Source organism: Pseudopodoces humilis, chromosome 1, assembly GCF_049639895.1.
Source record: "Pseudopodoces humilis isolate 2021_Gansu_Grassland_sample_001 chromosome 1, ASM4963989v1, whole genome shotgun sequence".
Classification (NCBI taxonomy): domain Eukaryota; kingdom Metazoa; phylum Chordata; class Aves; order Passeriformes; family Paridae; genus Pseudopodoces; species Pseudopodoces humilis.
This window is the reverse complement of record NC_142200.1, coordinates 147,687,044-147,704,720: the sequence shown is the minus strand read 5'-3', so window position 1 is coordinate 147,704,720 and position 17,677 is coordinate 147,687,044. Positions and strand designations below refer to the sequence as shown.

Genomic DNA, 17,677 nt, shown 5'->3' with positions numbered 1-17,677 from the left:
TCCTCATTTTCACAGACCTCCTCCATAGACAGAGACTGCAGAGGATGTTCTTTTACTGTGTCTGCTGCAGTACTTTGGAGAAGCAGTGTGTTCTTCCTGAAAACTTCTGTGCAGTACCCTGTTGTTTTTGGTTCCTGGAAGCTGAAAAATATTCAGTTCATAGCCAAGAATTGTGTTTTGTACACATCAGCATCAAAAACAGTTTGAAATGGTTCCTTAACCATTATTAGGATTTTATTTTTATGCAGAATGTTCTACTTGCTGGAAGAGTTTGGGAATTTGGAGATGGCTATATTTGTGCTGTTATGGAGCACTGTCATCTGAGGGGAGCCCACATCTGAACACTTTGACCACCAAAGATGGGACACGGTTCTGGATTTATTGCTACTAGAGATCCACTAGGCCTGTTCTGTAAAGAATTACTGTAACACTGTAAAATCCCTGAACCCTTTGGGTTGATGGGTTCAGGTCTGGGTGAGAAATAAACACACACTGAACACAAGAGCAAGTTGTTCTGCCAAAAGCAGAAAAAACTAAGTGATTTTGAACATTAGCCCTGTCAGGGCCACATTAACAATTCCATTTGTTGTATTAGGGGCCTGGGCAGGAATGTAGCCATCAGGGGGTGATTTGGGGGGAACAGAGTGAAACAGCTTTAGTGACAGCACTGTTCTCTCTGGCATAAGTGTCTCCTGACACACAGCACAGATCCCTGTCCATGCCACTTCAGAGGGCAGGGCACTACATTGGGACAAAGCCCAGCAGGAGAATCCCAGAATCAATTAGGTTGAAGTCCTCTGAGACCGTTGAGTCCAACCTGTGACCCAACATCACCATGTCAACTGAGTGCCACATCCAGGCTTTCCTTGAACAGCTCCAGGGATGGTGATTCCACCACCTCTCTCGGGAAGCCCATTCCAATGTAATCATCCTTTCTGTGAAAAAATTCTTCCTGATGTCAAACCTAAAATTACCAGCACAGTTTAAGACTCTCATTTATTGCCTGGGAGAAGAGGCTGACGTGCACCTGTTTACAACCTTCTGTCAGGAGGGAGTTTTCGAGAGTGATAGAGTACCCCCTGGGTCTTCTTTTCTCCAGATGAAACAGCCAGCTCCCTCCTCGTAGGACGTGTACTTCAGACCATTCCCCAGCTCCATTCCCTTCTCTGGGCCCGCTGCAGCCGCACACTGCCCTTCCTGCCTTGAGCCCACAACGGGACGCAGCACTCGAGGTGCGGGGCACGGGGTTCCGTGGCTCCTGCTGGCCACATCTCCCGCTGCGAGCCCGTCCGGCCCCGCACGCAGAGCGAGCGGCGGGGGCGGCGCAGAGGCGGGGCGAGCCGCGAAGCGAAAGTGCCGGGAAGGGGAAGTTGTGAGCGCGGCTCGGCCATGGCCACGGCCCCAGCGGACCCCGCTGCCAGCCCCAGCCCCGGCCGCAGCCCCGTCCCGCCGCTGGACCTGCACGCCGTGCCCATGGCCGCGCCCAACTACGGCGCCCGCCCCCGCCTCGGCCTCTACCTCAACCCGCGGGCGGCCGCGGCCGCGGACTGGACGGCGCTGGCGGAGGCGCGGGGATGCAGCTTCCTGGAGATCCGGCGGCTGGAGGGGCTGCCCGACCCCACGGCCTCGCTGCTGGAGGAATGGCCCGGGCGCTGCCCCGGCGGGGCCACTGTGGGGCAGCTCCTCGATGTGCTGCGCCGCTTGGGTCGCGACGATGTCCTGACGGACCTGGCCGGCAGCGTGGGTGAGGCGCTGGGAACGGGGAGAGCTGGGATAGCCCCGGGAATCCCGGATCGGCCGGGGAATCCCAGAGCTTGCCCTCCGGTGCTGCTTCCTTGGTGCCTGGGGAGGGAGAGGATGTTGTCCTTGTCGGTCTTTCTGTTCATATTGGTCTTTGCTGCTCTGGCCGCGGAGGTGAGGTTAAGAAAAAACCCCGCTCGAGAAGCCCTTTCCAGATTATGGAGTGACATCCTCGGTGTTGTCGGGAGGACCACAAAGATGCTCCGAAGGCTGGAGCACCTGTGCTATGGAGACAGGCTGAGAGAGCTGGGAGTGTTCAGTCTGAAGAAGAAAAGGCTCCGGGGAGACCTTAGAGCCCCTTCCAGTGCCTAAAGGGGGCTTATAAAAAGAGAGAGAGTGACTTATTGCATGGGCAAATAGTGATAGGATAAGGGAGAATGGTTTTAAACTAAAAGAAGAGAGATTTAGATTAGATATTAGATAGATATTGGGAAGAAAATCTTCCCTGTGAGGATGGGGAGGCCCTGGCACAGGTTCCCAGAGAAGTTGCGGCTGCCCCTGGATCCCTGCAGTGTCCAAGGCCAGGTTGGATGGGGCTTGGAGCAACCTGTGGAAGGTGTCCCTGGCCATGGCAGGATATGGGCTGAGATGACCTGTAAGGCCCCTTCCAACCCAAACCATTCTGTGATTCACAGAAGTCCCACCTGGCTTCCAGGAGAGACACGTGCTGTGCTTCTGCTAACCATGAAGCCTACAAAGTAACCTGGAGCCCTGTCTTACCCCAAACCTTCAATTAAAAAGTTTCTGTGTGTCAAAAGATGCTCTTAGCCAGGTTAGCCAGGAGACAGATTGCACTGACACTGGACAGTGTGAAAATTATGATGCATGGATACAGTGTGATAGGAAGATGTTTGTTGGAGGAGATGAGGAATGTGTGGAACTGGATAATGTCAGGGGAAAAAAATTCCATGCAAACTGAAAAAAAATTGGGATAGGTCAATCAAAGGAAGGTCCTGTTCTGTGTTCCTGTGCTGTTCTGGTAACTTTTTCTTTTTGGACTCTTTGTATTCTTTGTGATCAGAGAAATTCTGAGGGAACCCAGCTGTCATCAGAAGGGAAAATTTTTGCTGAAGGATTTCCAAAGACAGAGAATTCCCTGAAGGCCTGGGTTGTATAATGTAGCTTACTGAGTTAGCAACGAGGAAGTAATAAATCTCACTTCCTGTTACTCATGGGGATAAAGGAAGATGTAGAAATCCATCTCTGTAGAAAGCGTGATCAAGAAGCAATGGAGGACTTCCCTTTGGTCCTCTGGTTCTTTCTACTTAAGATCACAGTCTGAATGCCAGGTTTTGGGAGACACAAAAGCATCAGTTTGTCTGATGTTTCTTTCACTTAAATGTGGGATGTCTTTGTGATCTGCTTATTAGAGGTCCCTAACAAATCTGGGGGAGATTCCAGCTGTGCAAAAGATCTGGGGCTTGACAAAAATATTGGGATCACCCAGGCTGGTTCTGGCTCAGGATGTGTCCCACTGGAAGGGAGTGTGGTGGATGGGCTTTGTCAGAGCTGGAATAGACTCCAGCAGGAGTGGGAAGAGCCTGGAAAAAAAAAGTTTTACCCAGAGTTAGGTCATGCTGATAAGAGGAGACAGGTAAATTCTTGGAAGAGGGGCCCACTAAGGACTGTTCAACAGAAATACTGTCTGTGGCTCAGGAAATTCCTTAACTGTGACTAGTCCAAAAGATAAATTATAAAAATAGATTGTAGATTACACCTAAAAAAATTAGATTTTACAGAAATACACAGACACACACACACACATATATATACATATATATATACATATATACATATATAAGGGAAATACCTCTGTAAGCTTATTTTATTCTTATGTTCCCCCCTAGACACCTGGTTTTGTGCAGTGCTTGAGAGAGGATGGAGCTGATGGACCTTCAGCCTGACCAGTGTGACTGTTCTTCTTTTATGATTTTTGGCTGAGGACTGCACTGAGGGCCTGTGACCTGCTGCTGGTGCTGAGAGCTCTTGCAGATGTCAGAGATAGAGGAGAGGAGAGGAGAGGAGAGGAGAGGAGAGGAGAGGAGAGGAGAGGAGAGGAGAGGAGAGGAGAGGAGAGGAGAGGAGAGGAGAGGAGAGGAGAGGAGAGGAGAGGAGAGGAGAGGAGAGGAGAGGAGAGGAGAGGAGAGGAGAGGAGAGGAGAGGAGAGGAGAGGAGAGGAGAGAGGAGAGGAGAGGAGAGGAGAGGAGAGGAGAGGAGAGGAGAGGAGAGGAGAGGAGAGGAGAGGAGAGGAGAGGAGAGGAGAGGAGAGGAGAGGAGAGGAGAGGAGAGGAGAGGAGAGGAGAGGAGAGGAGAGGAGAGTGTCTAATGTACTCTTGTGTGTGGTATTTCCTGTTGCCAGGGGCATCTTTGTGTACCACTGGAACTTCTTCAGTGGGATCCAGCTCAGAATCAGAAAACATCAGTATTAATGTCCCAGCACCTCTACCCTGTGATATTCCTCGGCAGTTTATTTACCTGTAGAATCATCTTCAGGGATGTGAAGATATTTGCTTTGATACATATGTGCTCTTTCCTGCTGAAACTCAATGATTTTTGTTTCTTCCCTGACCTGTTACATGCTAGTTTCCTGCTTGACAGTTACTGGGTGTGTTTTCACTGTGTTCTCATCATGCTGCTGATTTTGTGCTTTAGATTTTATCTTTCTATTCTTTTTTTTTCCATTTCCTCAGGAATTTGTTTGACTGCCAGAGGAATGTAAAGCCTAGTTAGGCACTTGGTGGAGGAGGACAGCTTGGAGGAGTTTCTTTCTATTTGGTTACGTTGTTTAGCACTCTTTATGGTCCCAAAGTCATTCCAGATCCTTGTTCACTCTCATTAACCTGAACAATCAGGTGCTGTTTCCAGCTGGGGACTTATCCATCCCAAATCAGAGGCAATGAGAGAAGACTTGGAGCAAATACACTGAAAATGAACACTTCTGTATTGAGCATTATGCAATGCTGTTAAATAATTGCCTCTTCTTGCTTATTCAGCAGTATTTCAGATTGTGAACCTGGCTCCCAAGGCAATCAAAGCACACTTAAGGTGGTAGCTGTGTGCCAGTCCTTCCCCTGAGACTGCTGAACCTGTTGGGAACTTCAAAGTGACTTTAACCATGATTTCAAAGATACTGACTGAGCTGACACACCTCACGCAACAGGCAGCTGGCAGAGAGGTGGGACCTGACTTAGGGCTTTAGTGAGGAAAGATGTGAAATCTGAACTTTCTGGCTGGTAAAGAATGTGTCTGATTCTTCCCTCTGCAGGACTGGGGAGGCTGAGGGGAGGAGAAAGGCAGATTGGAAATGCCTCAGCCTCAGGAAAATCTTTGATCAGATCTGAGCCTTATTAGATTGGAGATAATCCAGTAACAAGATGCAAAGCTGAGACTGAAGCAGGGGATGGGGCCTCAAGCTGGGGTTCCTGCAGACCTGTCCTTGTGATGCAGGAGGACTCACTGGGCTCCCACCAGCATCCTGCACTTCCAAGGGATCCTTTACTCTGCTGTTGCACCAGTCAGCTGTGCCAGCTGATCAGTACTGATTAACACTTACTGGTTTGGTTTTTGTAAAGGCAAAATCTCTAGGGAGTTTCATCTTTTTTCTTAATTCCTGTTTTCAAATCTCCTTTCAAGTCTTCTGTAATTGCAGAGTAGCAGAGGCTGCAGAGTTTGTTGTTGCTTCTCCAAAGGCTTCACTTTTAGATTTATAATTTATTTTTAAACTGAATCTGTTTATAATAGATCTTCAGTTATCTCAGGGTGGGTGGGGTTCATGTCTACTCTGCTGGGGATAAGAGGATCCCTATTGCTGTTGCACAACATAAAAGCTGCTTCAGGGGCTCCTTGAAATTTTACATGGTTCTGCTGTATGTGGTGAGTGTGGATAGTCATTGTCACTTGCAGTTGTCCCAGCTGGCAAAGGCTGAGGGTGTGAATCAGCTCTTGTGTGTCTGCAGAGAATTGCTAAGGCTGGAAAAGACCTACAGGATCATTAACCCAGCACTGCCAAGGCCACCTCTAAACCATGTCCCCAAGTGCCATATCTACGCATCTTTTGCATCCCTCCAGGGACGCTGTCTCCAGTGTTGCCTTTTCCAATGCCTGACCACCCTTTCAGTGGAGAATTGTTCCCTAAAATCCAATCTAAACCTCCCCTGGTGCAACTTGAGGCCATTTTGTCTTGGCTTCTGGCTTTTTACATGGGCAGAAAGACTGACACCATGAAAACCTCCCCAACTGTTTTATGATTTCAAATACTCCAAAATGCAAAACAATGAGAGCAGATAGCAGAGTTGGGACATGCTCTGTACCTTATTCCTGGTATTAAAGATGTACTGGGATGTAGTAGAGTTAAGGGGAGAAGGAAGAATAAAACAAGTAAAAGAAAGTACTTCTTAAAATATCAAGTGTGATTTTCAGGAATTAATTGCTAGAGGAGGTGGTGGAGGCAGCATCAAAACATTCAGAAAGTGGTGAGAGAAATTCTTCATACTGAAGAAACCAGACAGGGGGTTTCCCTCTGGCATCCCTCATGAAATAGCTATTCCCTTTTCAATGGATTCCAGCAGTGTAAACCCACATCACAGGAACCTCTTGCCCTGGTTGTGTGTTTTTGCAGAGGAGGACTGTAAGAAATACTTGCAGAGGAAGCAGGAAGAGGCCAACCAGCCTCTCCAAGTGCCAGCAGTGGACAGCAGTGTGCCAAAGACATCAGAAATGATGGGCATCACCATCAGGGATGATCCGTACGGTAAGAGCCCAAGCTTCCATTGCTGCCTTGTGTTGGAATCACCTTCCCTATGGGAAGTGCAAAAAACGTGGTTGCTTTCATAATTCCCACAACTTTTCATATCCCAGACCAGAATGCTTTCTTCATTTTTCCTGTTTCTTAGAGCAGAGAGGGAAAGCAACCCTGGGGAACACTTCACCCACGAACAGGCTGGCACAGAGCCACTGGACACACATGGGAGGAGACTTCATGGAAATGCATCCCTTAGCCCAGCCTAGCCCAGAGCAGCAGCTGCTGAAAGCTCAAGGGGTTGGAGCCCAGGGGAAAAGGTGTCAGAGGTGCTTTCCCTGCCCTATGTTTGGCAGGTGGAACCACCTTGAATGAAAAGGAAGTGGGTTTGAAGTAGGACTGGGTGTGCAGTGGGTGGAGAGCAGAAATGGGTGCTGTGTGTGCAGCCCTGCATGTGCAGCCAGGTGTGTGCACATCTGTGTGCTGGCCAGTCTGACTTCAGGTGGCCACCTTTGCTGCATGTGGCCATCACTGACCATCCCCAGATGTCCACAGACCAATATTCTGGTGTTTGTACATGGCAGCTTTACCTGACGTGACCCTCAAGTTAGCGCCGTGCCCCTGCAGCAGTACCCTCAGTTTGACTGACCTGGCAGACATTCCCCTTCTGCTTCACTGGATGCTTCTTGGGCTGAATCTGCCTGCTGGGTTGATACTTTCCTCAGCAGCTTTTAGAGCCTGACCTATTTTTTCACTGTGGTAGGCTTTAACTGGCGTAACAAATTGAATATATCTGTAGTGACATTGATATGGAAAAAAAATATAACACAGTTGGAAATTATCCAGCAGTATTAAGGCACTTAATTATGAGAAACATTGCCCTTAAAATGCAGCATGTTAATATTTGGATAACTTCTAAATAAACAAGAGCTGCCAGCCATTAATGTAATTGGAAAACAGGCCCATTAGGATATGACTTCAGGTACCCAGGTTTGACATCTTAGCCATAAAAATGACAGGTTCCAAATTTCAAGGCTCACCCCATAATCTCCATCAACAGCAGATGGCAGGACATTGCTGAATGTTGTTTTGATTAGGAGGTCTTAATCTCTGTGACTTGAACTGGGGAAAAAGGACCCAGAGCCACAAGCATATATGAGATGTGAAACTCTGAGTGAAATCCAGAGTGTCAGGGCTCTGAGTTGTATCCCTTAGGGTGCACTGCTCCCTCCAGCTCTACCCAGACTCCCTGTGGCTGGATGTTATTGCCTCCACAGATTTTGCCTGTCTGCACCTCAGCTCCTTTCCTTGACCCCTGCCAGGCAATGTGGGTGTGTGTGAACAGCCTGGCCAGTGAAAGCAGCCAGGGCACTGATGTGTGTTGCCTCCTGCCAGCCCTGTTAAGGACAGGACTCTGGGCTGAAGGGCAGCTCATCTAATAAAATGCTAAATTCCCTTTGCAAGTTTGGCCAGAGCTTTTCTGTCAGACTCCTGATTCTGAGTTAAAGTCTGTGGGAGCTCTTGAAAATTCACTATAGGAGTGAACTTCATTTATAGTAGAAGATGACAGCTACATTTTTAATGGTTTCAGGGAGTGGAACAGAGATATTTGATGCCTTCATCTGCTACTGTCAGAAAGACCTCCAGTTTGTCCAGGAGATGATCAGGGAGCTGGAGCAAACACAGTTCAAACTGAAGCTCTGTGTATTTGATCGGGATGTCTTGCCAGGAACCTGTGTGTGGTCCATCAGTGGAGAACTTATAGAGAGGAGGTAAGTGAACCGTGGCTGTTGGGGCCAGCTGTGAGTGTAGTGGAACACTGCATTCATTTTACAGTGATGTCTGCAGCATGGTGCCAGTCAAACAGCAAAAATCCACAAGAATGTCTTAATGGGGTTGGATTTATGCTATTGGCTCAAAAATGACCACTCAGTCACATTCCCCAGTGTGTCGCTTCATTGTGTTCATGAGGGAGGTGCCACTGTGGTGATGCTACTTACGTTCAATCACTTTTCTTTGCCTTGTGTGTCATATATAGACATAGGATCACATGAAGGTTGCACTGACAGTCTGGACTTCACTGTTTCCTCATTTTTTTGGTATATGAGTGTGTATCTGTAATCAGGTTTTTCGGTGTAACATCACTATGTGTCTGTCTGTTAATTCCTGCTGGAACACAGCCAGATCTTTCTCCACTGGAGCAATTCAGAGCAGTACATACTTCTCTGTGGAAATGAAAACCATCTCATTTGATATTTTATTTGTTTTCTCCCCTGGTTACTCTCCAGGTGTCGGAGGATGGTGGTTGTCGTTTCAGATGACTACCTGGAAAGCGACGAATGTGATTTCCAGACCAAATTTGCTCTTAGTCTTTCCCCAGGTAAGATCACACAAATATCCCATTTACAATTGCATATTATAATTTTTATTAGAGTGATAGCTAAACCTTCAGCTGAGGTCCAATGGACCATTGGAACTAACAGGGGCTTCATAATTTGGTTGTGCAGGCTTGGGCTCGGTCCATTGCCCTGCTCCTGACATTCCTCACGTGGCCGTGAGTGAGAAGCTGCCTGTGCTGCACTGCTCCAGCTGTCAGTGGGATAATGCTGCCTGCTCCAGAAATGTCAGAGCTGCATGTCAGGCTTGTGAAGGGTTCCCACATCCTTACAGGAAAATTTGCTGCTTAAGAGACAAGTAGTATAATAGATCCAGGATGTGAGTAAAGCTTGGAATTAGGTGACAGGTAATGAACATGCAGATTTCAAGACCAGCCTGGGTGGGGCTCTGAGCAGCCTGATCTGGGTGTCCCTGCCCATAGCAGGAGGGTTGGAACTGGATATTCCTCAAGGCCTCTTCCAATCCAACCCATTCCATTTTATGATTCTTGCAGGAATCCTTGAATATTGTGGATAGGTAAACAAAATATGTAATGAATGGTCAGTTTAGGTTGGGAAATTTTTTACATATTTTGTTCTGAGTTGAAAAGCCACCAATTTACTTCTGCCAGGTCTGTTGTGATTGCTCTTCTCTAGCCTCTAGTTGTTCTACAGTTGGCTGTGTTGCTGGGGAGTAAGTGCAGCCCAGCCTAATAGTATGGAGGATATGTAGAACTGGGAAGAATATCTGGATATAAAGTCTCTTTTCTAGATGAGGCATCTGATGTGATATTATAAAGGATATTCCAGAGGATAGACTGGAAGCTGGTGGCAGAGACATGAATTCACTTCATCTTCCTTGACACACTAATTTCATATGATATCAGTTAATCCATTGCACTCTCAGGACTTTGTATCAGCCCTCAGTCGTCAAGATTCGTAAAAATGTCCTTTTAGTTCTTCATCTTTTTTTTTTTTTGTGGGCATCACACCTTCTATTAGAACAGGGAAAGAAGTTCTATCTGTATGGAATGACCTGAGCTCTGCCAATGAGAACACGGGTGGAAGTACAGGCTTAGAGAAGTCACAGCGTTCCCTGTTTGTGTGGGGTGTTAGTAACGCACAGAAGGGTTTGGTGGCAAGCCCTGGGAGCTCCATGGATTACTCCAGCATCTGCTGCAGTTAGGAAATCTTGGTTATTTGCCTCATCCCAGTCTCAATGTCATCACTTGTGCTGGGCACAGTGCAGGTGGTGGCAGGTGTCCCTGTGGAGAGCTACAAGGGAAGAAACTCCTCTGTAGAAGAGCTGCTCCTTCAAGCAGCAGCAGTCACAGGGAGAGTTATCTCATGGTGTCTCAAAACCAGCAGCCCATGTTAGCAGGGGGATTCATTGGGGAATATCTGCAAATCAGGATTCAGAGATTTGCTCTCCAGAGTGAGAGCTGGTTGCAATATAATCAGATGATGCCCAGTCAGGAGCAAGCCTGGATCTTGTGGTGTGCATGCTGTGGTGGGGAGGGAATGGATGTGGGCTCTGCCTGTGGCTCTGGGTAACCCAGTGCCTGTGTGACCTCTCTTTCAGGTGCTCGTCACAAACGGCTGATTCCAGTCAAGTACAAATCCATGAAGAACGAGTTTCCAAGTATCTTACGGTTCATTACGATTTGTGACTACACCAATCCTTGCACCAAAAAATGGTTCTGGACAAGACTGGCAAAATCCCTCATGCTGCCCTGATGCAAAGTCCTCTGAGCTGGGTGCTCTTGTAACCTGTCCTGGCTGTGCCTTCGGACCAGGGGTCCTTGACACAGGGTCTTCCACCACTTCAGAACCTGGATCCTTGCTTGGAGCCTGTGACTGGGAACAAAGAACTCTCTCCAGCACTTCTTCACAACTCTGAGGGGAAATAAAGCAACTCTGTGGGTGTTCCAGGTTAAGTTAGTGAGCAGCAGCATCCAGCATTTGTGGAGTAAGCACGTGTGCTAAAAATACTGAAAATACACATTTAAAGAGTGTCTGATACAAGAAGATTCTGTTGTAAGAATTAACGAGACCTCAGAGCCTCAAACTGCAGGTTTTGTCAATGTTTTAAAAGCTACAGTAACATCAAGGCTTGTGGGAATTCTACCGTATTGGATAGGTCTATCTCTATTCAGGTCCCATTTGATTCAGTGACCTTATACTAGCATTTAATATTCCCAGATATTACTAAATTTTTACTTCTCCTTCAGGAGAAATTCAGTCTTAAAATACATCTTTTCAGTGACAGTCCTTAACTACACAAAGCAGGGGCTGCTGTTGCTCATTGACTTGACCAAGGTCTGCATCTAAGTGGGTCCAGATCTCAAAGTCTTTCACCTTTAAAAGCCTTCCAAAACACAGCAGCTTTTGGGATGCCTCAAAGGCACAGGGCTAAACACTGAATAAGGAATGTATTAAATTGACATTTGGGCTGTTTAAAATATGGAGGTGAATGTAATATTAATAGGAAAGAGCCTAATTTAATTAACTGCCACAATAATGACCGTATTTCTGTGACTAAAGCTCGGAGCAATGTCAAGATTGCTCTGCTTGTTGGACTTGGCTTTGAATCCCGCCCGTGACTAGTGGATCTCATCAGTGCTCCAGGGTGGAGATCAAGAGTTCTACCCAAAGGAATGTTTAAAGCAATTCATTGGTGTATTAAACAGATTTACAGTAAATATTGACTTTTTAAATTGGGGAAGAGAGGAATCTTGCTTATGTATCTGCTTGAACTTTGCCCCTTTGTTCATTACTTCAGCCACCGACTCATGTTGATTTTACAGCTTAATGTTTTACTAGTTTACATTTTTAAGGTTGCATCTGGATGTGATTTTATTTTTTCAATTTTAGCTTTGTTTTAAAGCATTACCAGGGCTGTGACAGAAATGTGCTCCTGCCCCCTCCTTCACACTCCCTGTCAGTGAATGATCCCTTACCAGGGAGGGATGCTGCCAGATCCTGTCCAGGTGCTGCTGCTGGTTCCTCCGGGCTGACAGAAGCAGCCCTTGACCTGAACGTGGTGAAGCTCATTCATGCACATCATGTTGGCAGCAGGAACCATTTTTGGATAGACCTGGGAGCTGGGTGTTTCTTCTACGAAAGAAACTGCTGCCATGGTGCCAAGGTGACATTTGCACCTTTCTGTGTTGCTAGAACAAGTGAGAAGTCTGTGGGCAAGGGAGGAGGAAAGTTAAGTTGATGAGGGGTTTCTGAATAGTTTGTCTTTGTGTCCTATTGCCCTGGGGCCTCTCCTGCAGAAGTGGAGACAGCTGCTTGCCTCGGGCTTTCTGCATAATGGTTAAATGTTAATTATAGGAGAGCTTCAGGAGGCTGCTTGATCCCCAGGCACTCCGGGGGCACAATGAATTCTCATACTCTGGAGAGTCTGTAAACATAATTATGGGTCATTACTCGCAGGACCGAACCGGATTCCTCCTGCCTGGAGATCTGGAAGGGCTCTGCTGGCTCGTTCGGGGGAGCTGAGGCAGAGGAGCCCGTGCTCTGGACGCTAGAGGGAGGCCATGGCCCACGCTGGCACCCTGCGAGGGAATCGGGTGGGATGGGGAGACACGGCCGGGATGGGCCAGCAGGGCACTGACCGCTGCCTGGCATGGAAAAAACACAAGTGGGTTCTCCTCCTCTTCCCCTTCCTCCCTCTTCTGAGCAAGGTATACCAAAACCAGCAAGAATTTTGGCAGCTTGAACCTCTTGCAATGTGTTCTGAGTCCTGACGGTTTGGGACTTGGCATGTTCCATATGAGGGGAAAATAACAGTAGGAAAAATGATGTTTGTAATAGATGATTTGGTGATTTCCCAACAGGGAAAGTGCTGGTTCTGGAAGGGAAAGCAAACAGAGGAGCTGAATTTCTAAATTTTTTGAGTTGCAATAGATAAAAGCCATATTCCAGTTAGTGGTGAAAGATATTGGAATTGTTATTACCCTGGTTGTGGGGCCCTGGCCCTTTCTCTCTGCTTGGCTTGGATGCTGAGAGAAAGGGCCTCTAAAATAATTATTTTGGGGTAAAGTGAGGTAAATGCCCTAAAACATAAAATATGCTTTAAATATGTATCCTCTTTTATGTAAACCCCAGAGTTTATGCACTTTTACACTTTTATATCAGCCTTGTCACAATAACTTCAATTGTGACATTGTGAATTATACAAAATGTGGTTGTGAACCATTTGCCCATTTCAGTAGCATTTGGGGTTTCCTCCCCTCTTTCATGCCCAGTGGAAGGTCAAAATTTTTGAACACCTTTAAAAAAGGGATTTATAAAATTGTGATGTCACAGTTTTTTTGCTATTTTGTCTCTGTCCCTCTCTGAAATTCTTTTTGTTGAATCTGTTAGTCCCAAAACATTTATTTTTATATACATACATATATATTTATAATAATTTTGTGTCCTGATACGAAGGGGGAAAGCATCTGTCTTTATAGGCATTCTGAGAATAGACAATGTTCTTGTTTTTCTCCTCAAAAATCCAAACTTTTGCTACTTGTGAAAACATTTTAAAATAAATAATGAAAACCCAGCAGGCTGAATCTGCTTTGTGGGCATCGAAGAACAAAACTGTGTCTCAGAATGGAGTTTAAGTGAGGAATGATATGGGACAGTTATTTTCTTTTCATGTTTTCTCTAAGTAACTTCATCAGAGGGGTGGTTGGTTGTGCCTGGGAGAGAGAGAAATAGAGTTGTGTCATACCAGGAGGAAAATTTATCAAGGAATTGTACTTCAGACATGTGTTTCCTTTCCAGGTCTTGTTTTTTGTTTTGTGATCTGTGTTGCCATCCTGGATTTCTTCAGCCCTGGTGCCCATGAGGCTGGAGGGGACGGAGCCAGAGCTCTGCTGGGATGCTGCTCCTGTTCCACACCCTCTCTGGAGGCCCCAGCAGGGATTAGGACAGTGCAGTGATCCGGGGGATTCTGCCAGCTTTATTTCCTTTGGCTCACAGTCAGTCCAAGCCAGGGAAATAACTTAGAAACCCAGCAGCTGTTGGGCCAAGGCCCTGCTACAGGAAAAGACAAAGGATCACTGAATCACGGAAGTGTTGGTTGGAAGGAATTCCTGGAGGTCAAGGCTGAGCTGCTTTTCCCCATAGGAGGGGTCATACCCTAAGCCACTTGCAGGGCCATGTTCCCTATAGAGCATATGAAGTCGTGTCTCTGCTATGGCTACTATGAACATATGGACAGCAGTATGGAAATGATCCCTGGATAGAATATTCTAGACGGAAACTACAAGAGCAGTCTGCCAGGAGGGTCCCATTCCCTGGAAGTGCTGGCATCCCATCACTCCCAGTGCAGCTTTACACGCTCCCCTGCTCTGTGGTTTGGAGCAGTAAATGATTCTTGCCTGTATTTGAGCCTGAGCTCTGATTCAGGTGGGGTTGAGGGGTCCAGCAGCTGCGGCTCTTTTCCAGCTGTCATTCCTGTTGTGCTAAAGAAATATTCCCAGTCTTCTGTTTTACTTTGGTGCAAGAATGTTGGTGCCATTTCTTCATTTACTGGAGGACAGCATTTACCTGGTGAAACTGCTCCAGAATGTTCTCAGCTTCAGAAAGAGAGGGTGAGAGGTCAAGTATTGACCTCGATGGATCAAATTCCATTCTTCATTTCCACCAATGTGACAAGAGTTGTGTTACCATGAGGGAAGCACTGTTTGGTCCAGAGGGCACATTTACTGGAATAAAATTAGCATAGGGAAGAAAGTGTAATCATGCATAAAAAATAGCTGGAAAAATGTTGCTTGAGCATCCTGAAAACAGTTTTTAATAAAGCAATAAAATCAAACCCCCTAAGGTTCATACTGCTGGGAAACATGCTCAGAGAACTTATTATAGAGCACCTCTGTCAGACCATTTGGGGCTTTACAACATATGCTGTGTACAAATATTCACTAAAGGTAATTTTCTCTAGGTGTTACAACCATTTTCATATCCCCACTAGGACTTTGAGATGACTTTGAACCCAACCCAACCTCTTGATCAGCACTATCAAGCCCATCCCTGGAAAAACTTGTTTATTTTGCAACAAAATCTGCAGTCAGGGACTGAATAGTGTTGTATTCACTCTGGGGTTGTGTTGCACTGCGAAAGTTTAATTAATTGAAGCTGTGTTTAAGTCTTAAGCAGTTCCAAAGTCTGATTTACAAACAATGCATTTTCTGTTGTAGGGCAGAACCCAGCTTAGCAGAGCCTTCTCCTCCTATTCCCAGTGATAAAGCTGCTCATGCCATGGCAGAGGTTGGGGCTGTCCTTGCCCACCAGACAGCCTGATCCTTCTATCTCAGCTGGATAGATCATTCCCACAAAGGCAGGGGACACATCCCTGCAGTTCAGAACATGAAGGTTGTATCAGCTGCACATGGAGTTTCTCCTGCCTGGCAGCCAGCAGAAAGATTTTGATTCTTATTTCCCCAATTCCTAGTCTTGCTTAGGATTTGGGTGGGGCTAGACAGGAAGGACAGAATGAACATACCTCTGTTGTCCATGAAATACTTAACTAAGGCTCTCTACATAAGGTTCCTTGGAACTTTTTCTTCCTCCTGTTTCCACACGCTTCCCCACTGCCTTGGAGGGTGGGACAATGTGCAGTGTGTCCGGCTGAGCCCAAGGACAGCACAGCTGTTTCATTCTGTGTTTCCGAGCCTCCCCTTCCCAGCAAACACAGAGAACCCCTAGTGAGGAGGCAGGTGGCAGATGGCTGAGAGCACAGAGGCACTGGAACATGCCAGCATTTCCTCAACAGTCAAGCATCCAAACTCTCCCCCGACCAGACAGATTTTGCACAGCACAGTCCTTCTGTGCATTCCCGCAGGGAAAGAGCAAAGCAGCGTGTCTGGCTGGGTGCCAGCCTGCAGGAAAAGATGCATTGGGTCCTGCTGGCTCCTGAGGGGAGTGGCTGCTTATTCACCTGTGCCAAAGAGCAGGAGGGCTCTGCAGAGGAGGCAGTGACATGATGCAAGACCATGAGGAGAACTCTTGCTCCAAGCCCAGTGAGAACATGGCAGCTCAGTGCTACCAGACTTCTGTGGTTTCTTAATGAAGTCAAAGTCATGAGGTGATAAAATAGGTCTTTATCCACTGTTTAGAATGCCAGTCAGGAACTCACAGGGAATATGTTCAGGCAAATGTGGGGTTACCATGAAGTGAACTTTCACAAAGTTTTTGCAATATTTTTCTGGCTCTGATCTTCAGCAGTGTCTGCCTTCTGTCTGTGTCAGCAGAATGAGATGTATGAGCTGCAAGACCTGAGGTGTTTAACTGCTCATGTGCCATTTCTGAAGCTGTTGCCTCAGAAACAAATACAACTCAGGAAGGGAAAAACTGGGAAAGCAAACCTGGAGTTCCACGTGCTCTTTCCTGTCCTGCTGAGGTCATGGCAGACCCTGCTGTCAGCTTTACAGTGACATTTTCAAAAGTATTCAAAAATCTGTGTGACAGATTTAAAACTATGGAATCATGGAAGATTTAGTGTTTGATTTTTGGTAGCACTTGACAAAGAGACCCCCGACCCCTCCTCCCCGCAATGAAATATACAGGGAAATGAGATTTCAAGTGCTTTGAGCCAAGGAATAAATTGGACACTGGCCTTGAAATATCACTGTCTCAGTATCTCTAAAACCTTGCACAGGTATGTAAAGACCATAATAATTTTTCAGTATCAGTAAAGGGCTTTTGAGATCTTCAGAAAGGCAAAGAAAAGCATCACATTTTTTACTTTAAATCTATTTAGTCTTAAAATTAATATTCCCTGCTTTTCCTAACAGTTATTCTCTAGACTCTTTGGTGCCTTCACTTTTCCTAGCACTGCACCTGGCATCTGCTCAGCTGTGTTGTGTTTGTGAGCATCAGGAGTGGAAGCTTTTCAGGTTCCCTCTCAGAATCTCGCCTCATCAGCATGCTGCTCTTGCCAGATGGGCTTGTCTTCAGCTCCAAGACATGCATATTGATCAGTCATTTCCTTTTGTTACCTTGCATCCTGCCATTGATTTTAATTTTTCCCTACTGAAGAGGAAGCATTCAGTACACACAGAATTACCAACGATGAAATTTTTGCTTTCCACACCTTTTGCCAGGTGGTGCCTGTGCTCAGCTCTCCAGAGCTGTGGATCTCTCTCCCTCTCAGCCAGCAGCAATCTGCACAAATCATGCAGCAGTCAATTTGTGTCTATTAAATCAATTTCTGATTCTCTGTGACAGCTTTCCCTGCTGCATGATTTCACACTTCAGTGGTTTGTTTCTGAGGTGCCATGTGGGTTTTTTTCTTTTTTGAAGGGGTGATGGTGATAATCCATTTTGTTTGCAGATACCTTACTCATGTCTTCTCAGGTCCTCTTTCCTGCTGCTCCTTACGGGAGTTGTACAACTTCAAATGACTCCTCATGTGGCTCCTCTTTGGCCACAGGGCTGTTCCTGGGCAGTTCCCTGGAGCTTCCTGCTGCTAAAGTGGAACAGCTTCTCCAAGACAAAGCTGAAGCTTGGTCCTGTACCTCCCACCACTATGGTGCAAAATACCAAAGCTGGGAACTGCTGTGATTAATTAATTCCTCTCCTTCTTCTTTCCAAAATACCTTCTTAGATTGTTTCCATCTTTTAAAAACATTCCTGCCTCTCAGAGGGCTTTCATTACAAATATTTCCCGAAGGCCCTATATGGAAGGACCTTGGTCCCCTCCCATTGTCTCTCTGATTCTAGGTTTTCCTTTAGATACACAGAAAGGATCCTATTTTTAGCA

The 17,677-nt window shown here is 46.4% G+C and overlaps 1 protein-coding gene across 1 annotated transcript; it reads left to right on the top strand.

Annotated features, from left to right (window-relative positions):
- The first annotated feature begins 1,365 nt into the window (after positions 1 to 1,365).
- MYD88 (MYD88 innate immune signal transduction adaptor) lies at positions 1,366 to 11,749 on the top strand. Its single transcript, XM_005527810.3, has 5 exons — positions 1,366 to 1,744; positions 6,419 to 6,550; positions 8,130 to 8,310; positions 8,827 to 8,918; positions 10,496 to 11,749. Exons 1-5 carry the CDS (start codon positions 1,390 to 1,392, stop codon positions 10,648 to 10,650), a joined length of 915 nt encoding a protein of 304 aa, XP_005527867.3. The 5' UTR covers positions 1,366 to 1,389; the 3' UTR covers positions 10,651 to 11,749.
- Positions 11,750 to 17,677: the final 5,928 nt, after the last annotated feature.

Bases quoted from the DNA above. Each gene is read 5' to 3' on its own strand.
- MYD88 (XM_005527810.3), top strand. From the start codon at position 1,390: ATGGCCACGGCCCCAGCGGACCCCGCTGCCAGCCCCAGCCCCGGCCGC. The intron at 6,551-8,129 runs GTAAGAGCCCAA...TAATGGTTTCAG, and splicing joins CATCAGGGATGATCCGTACG to GGAGTGGAACAGAGATATTT. The intron at 8,919-10,495 runs GTAAGATCACAC...CCTCTCTTTCAG, and splicing joins TGCTCTTAGTCTTTCCCCAG to GTGCTCGTCACAAACGGCTG.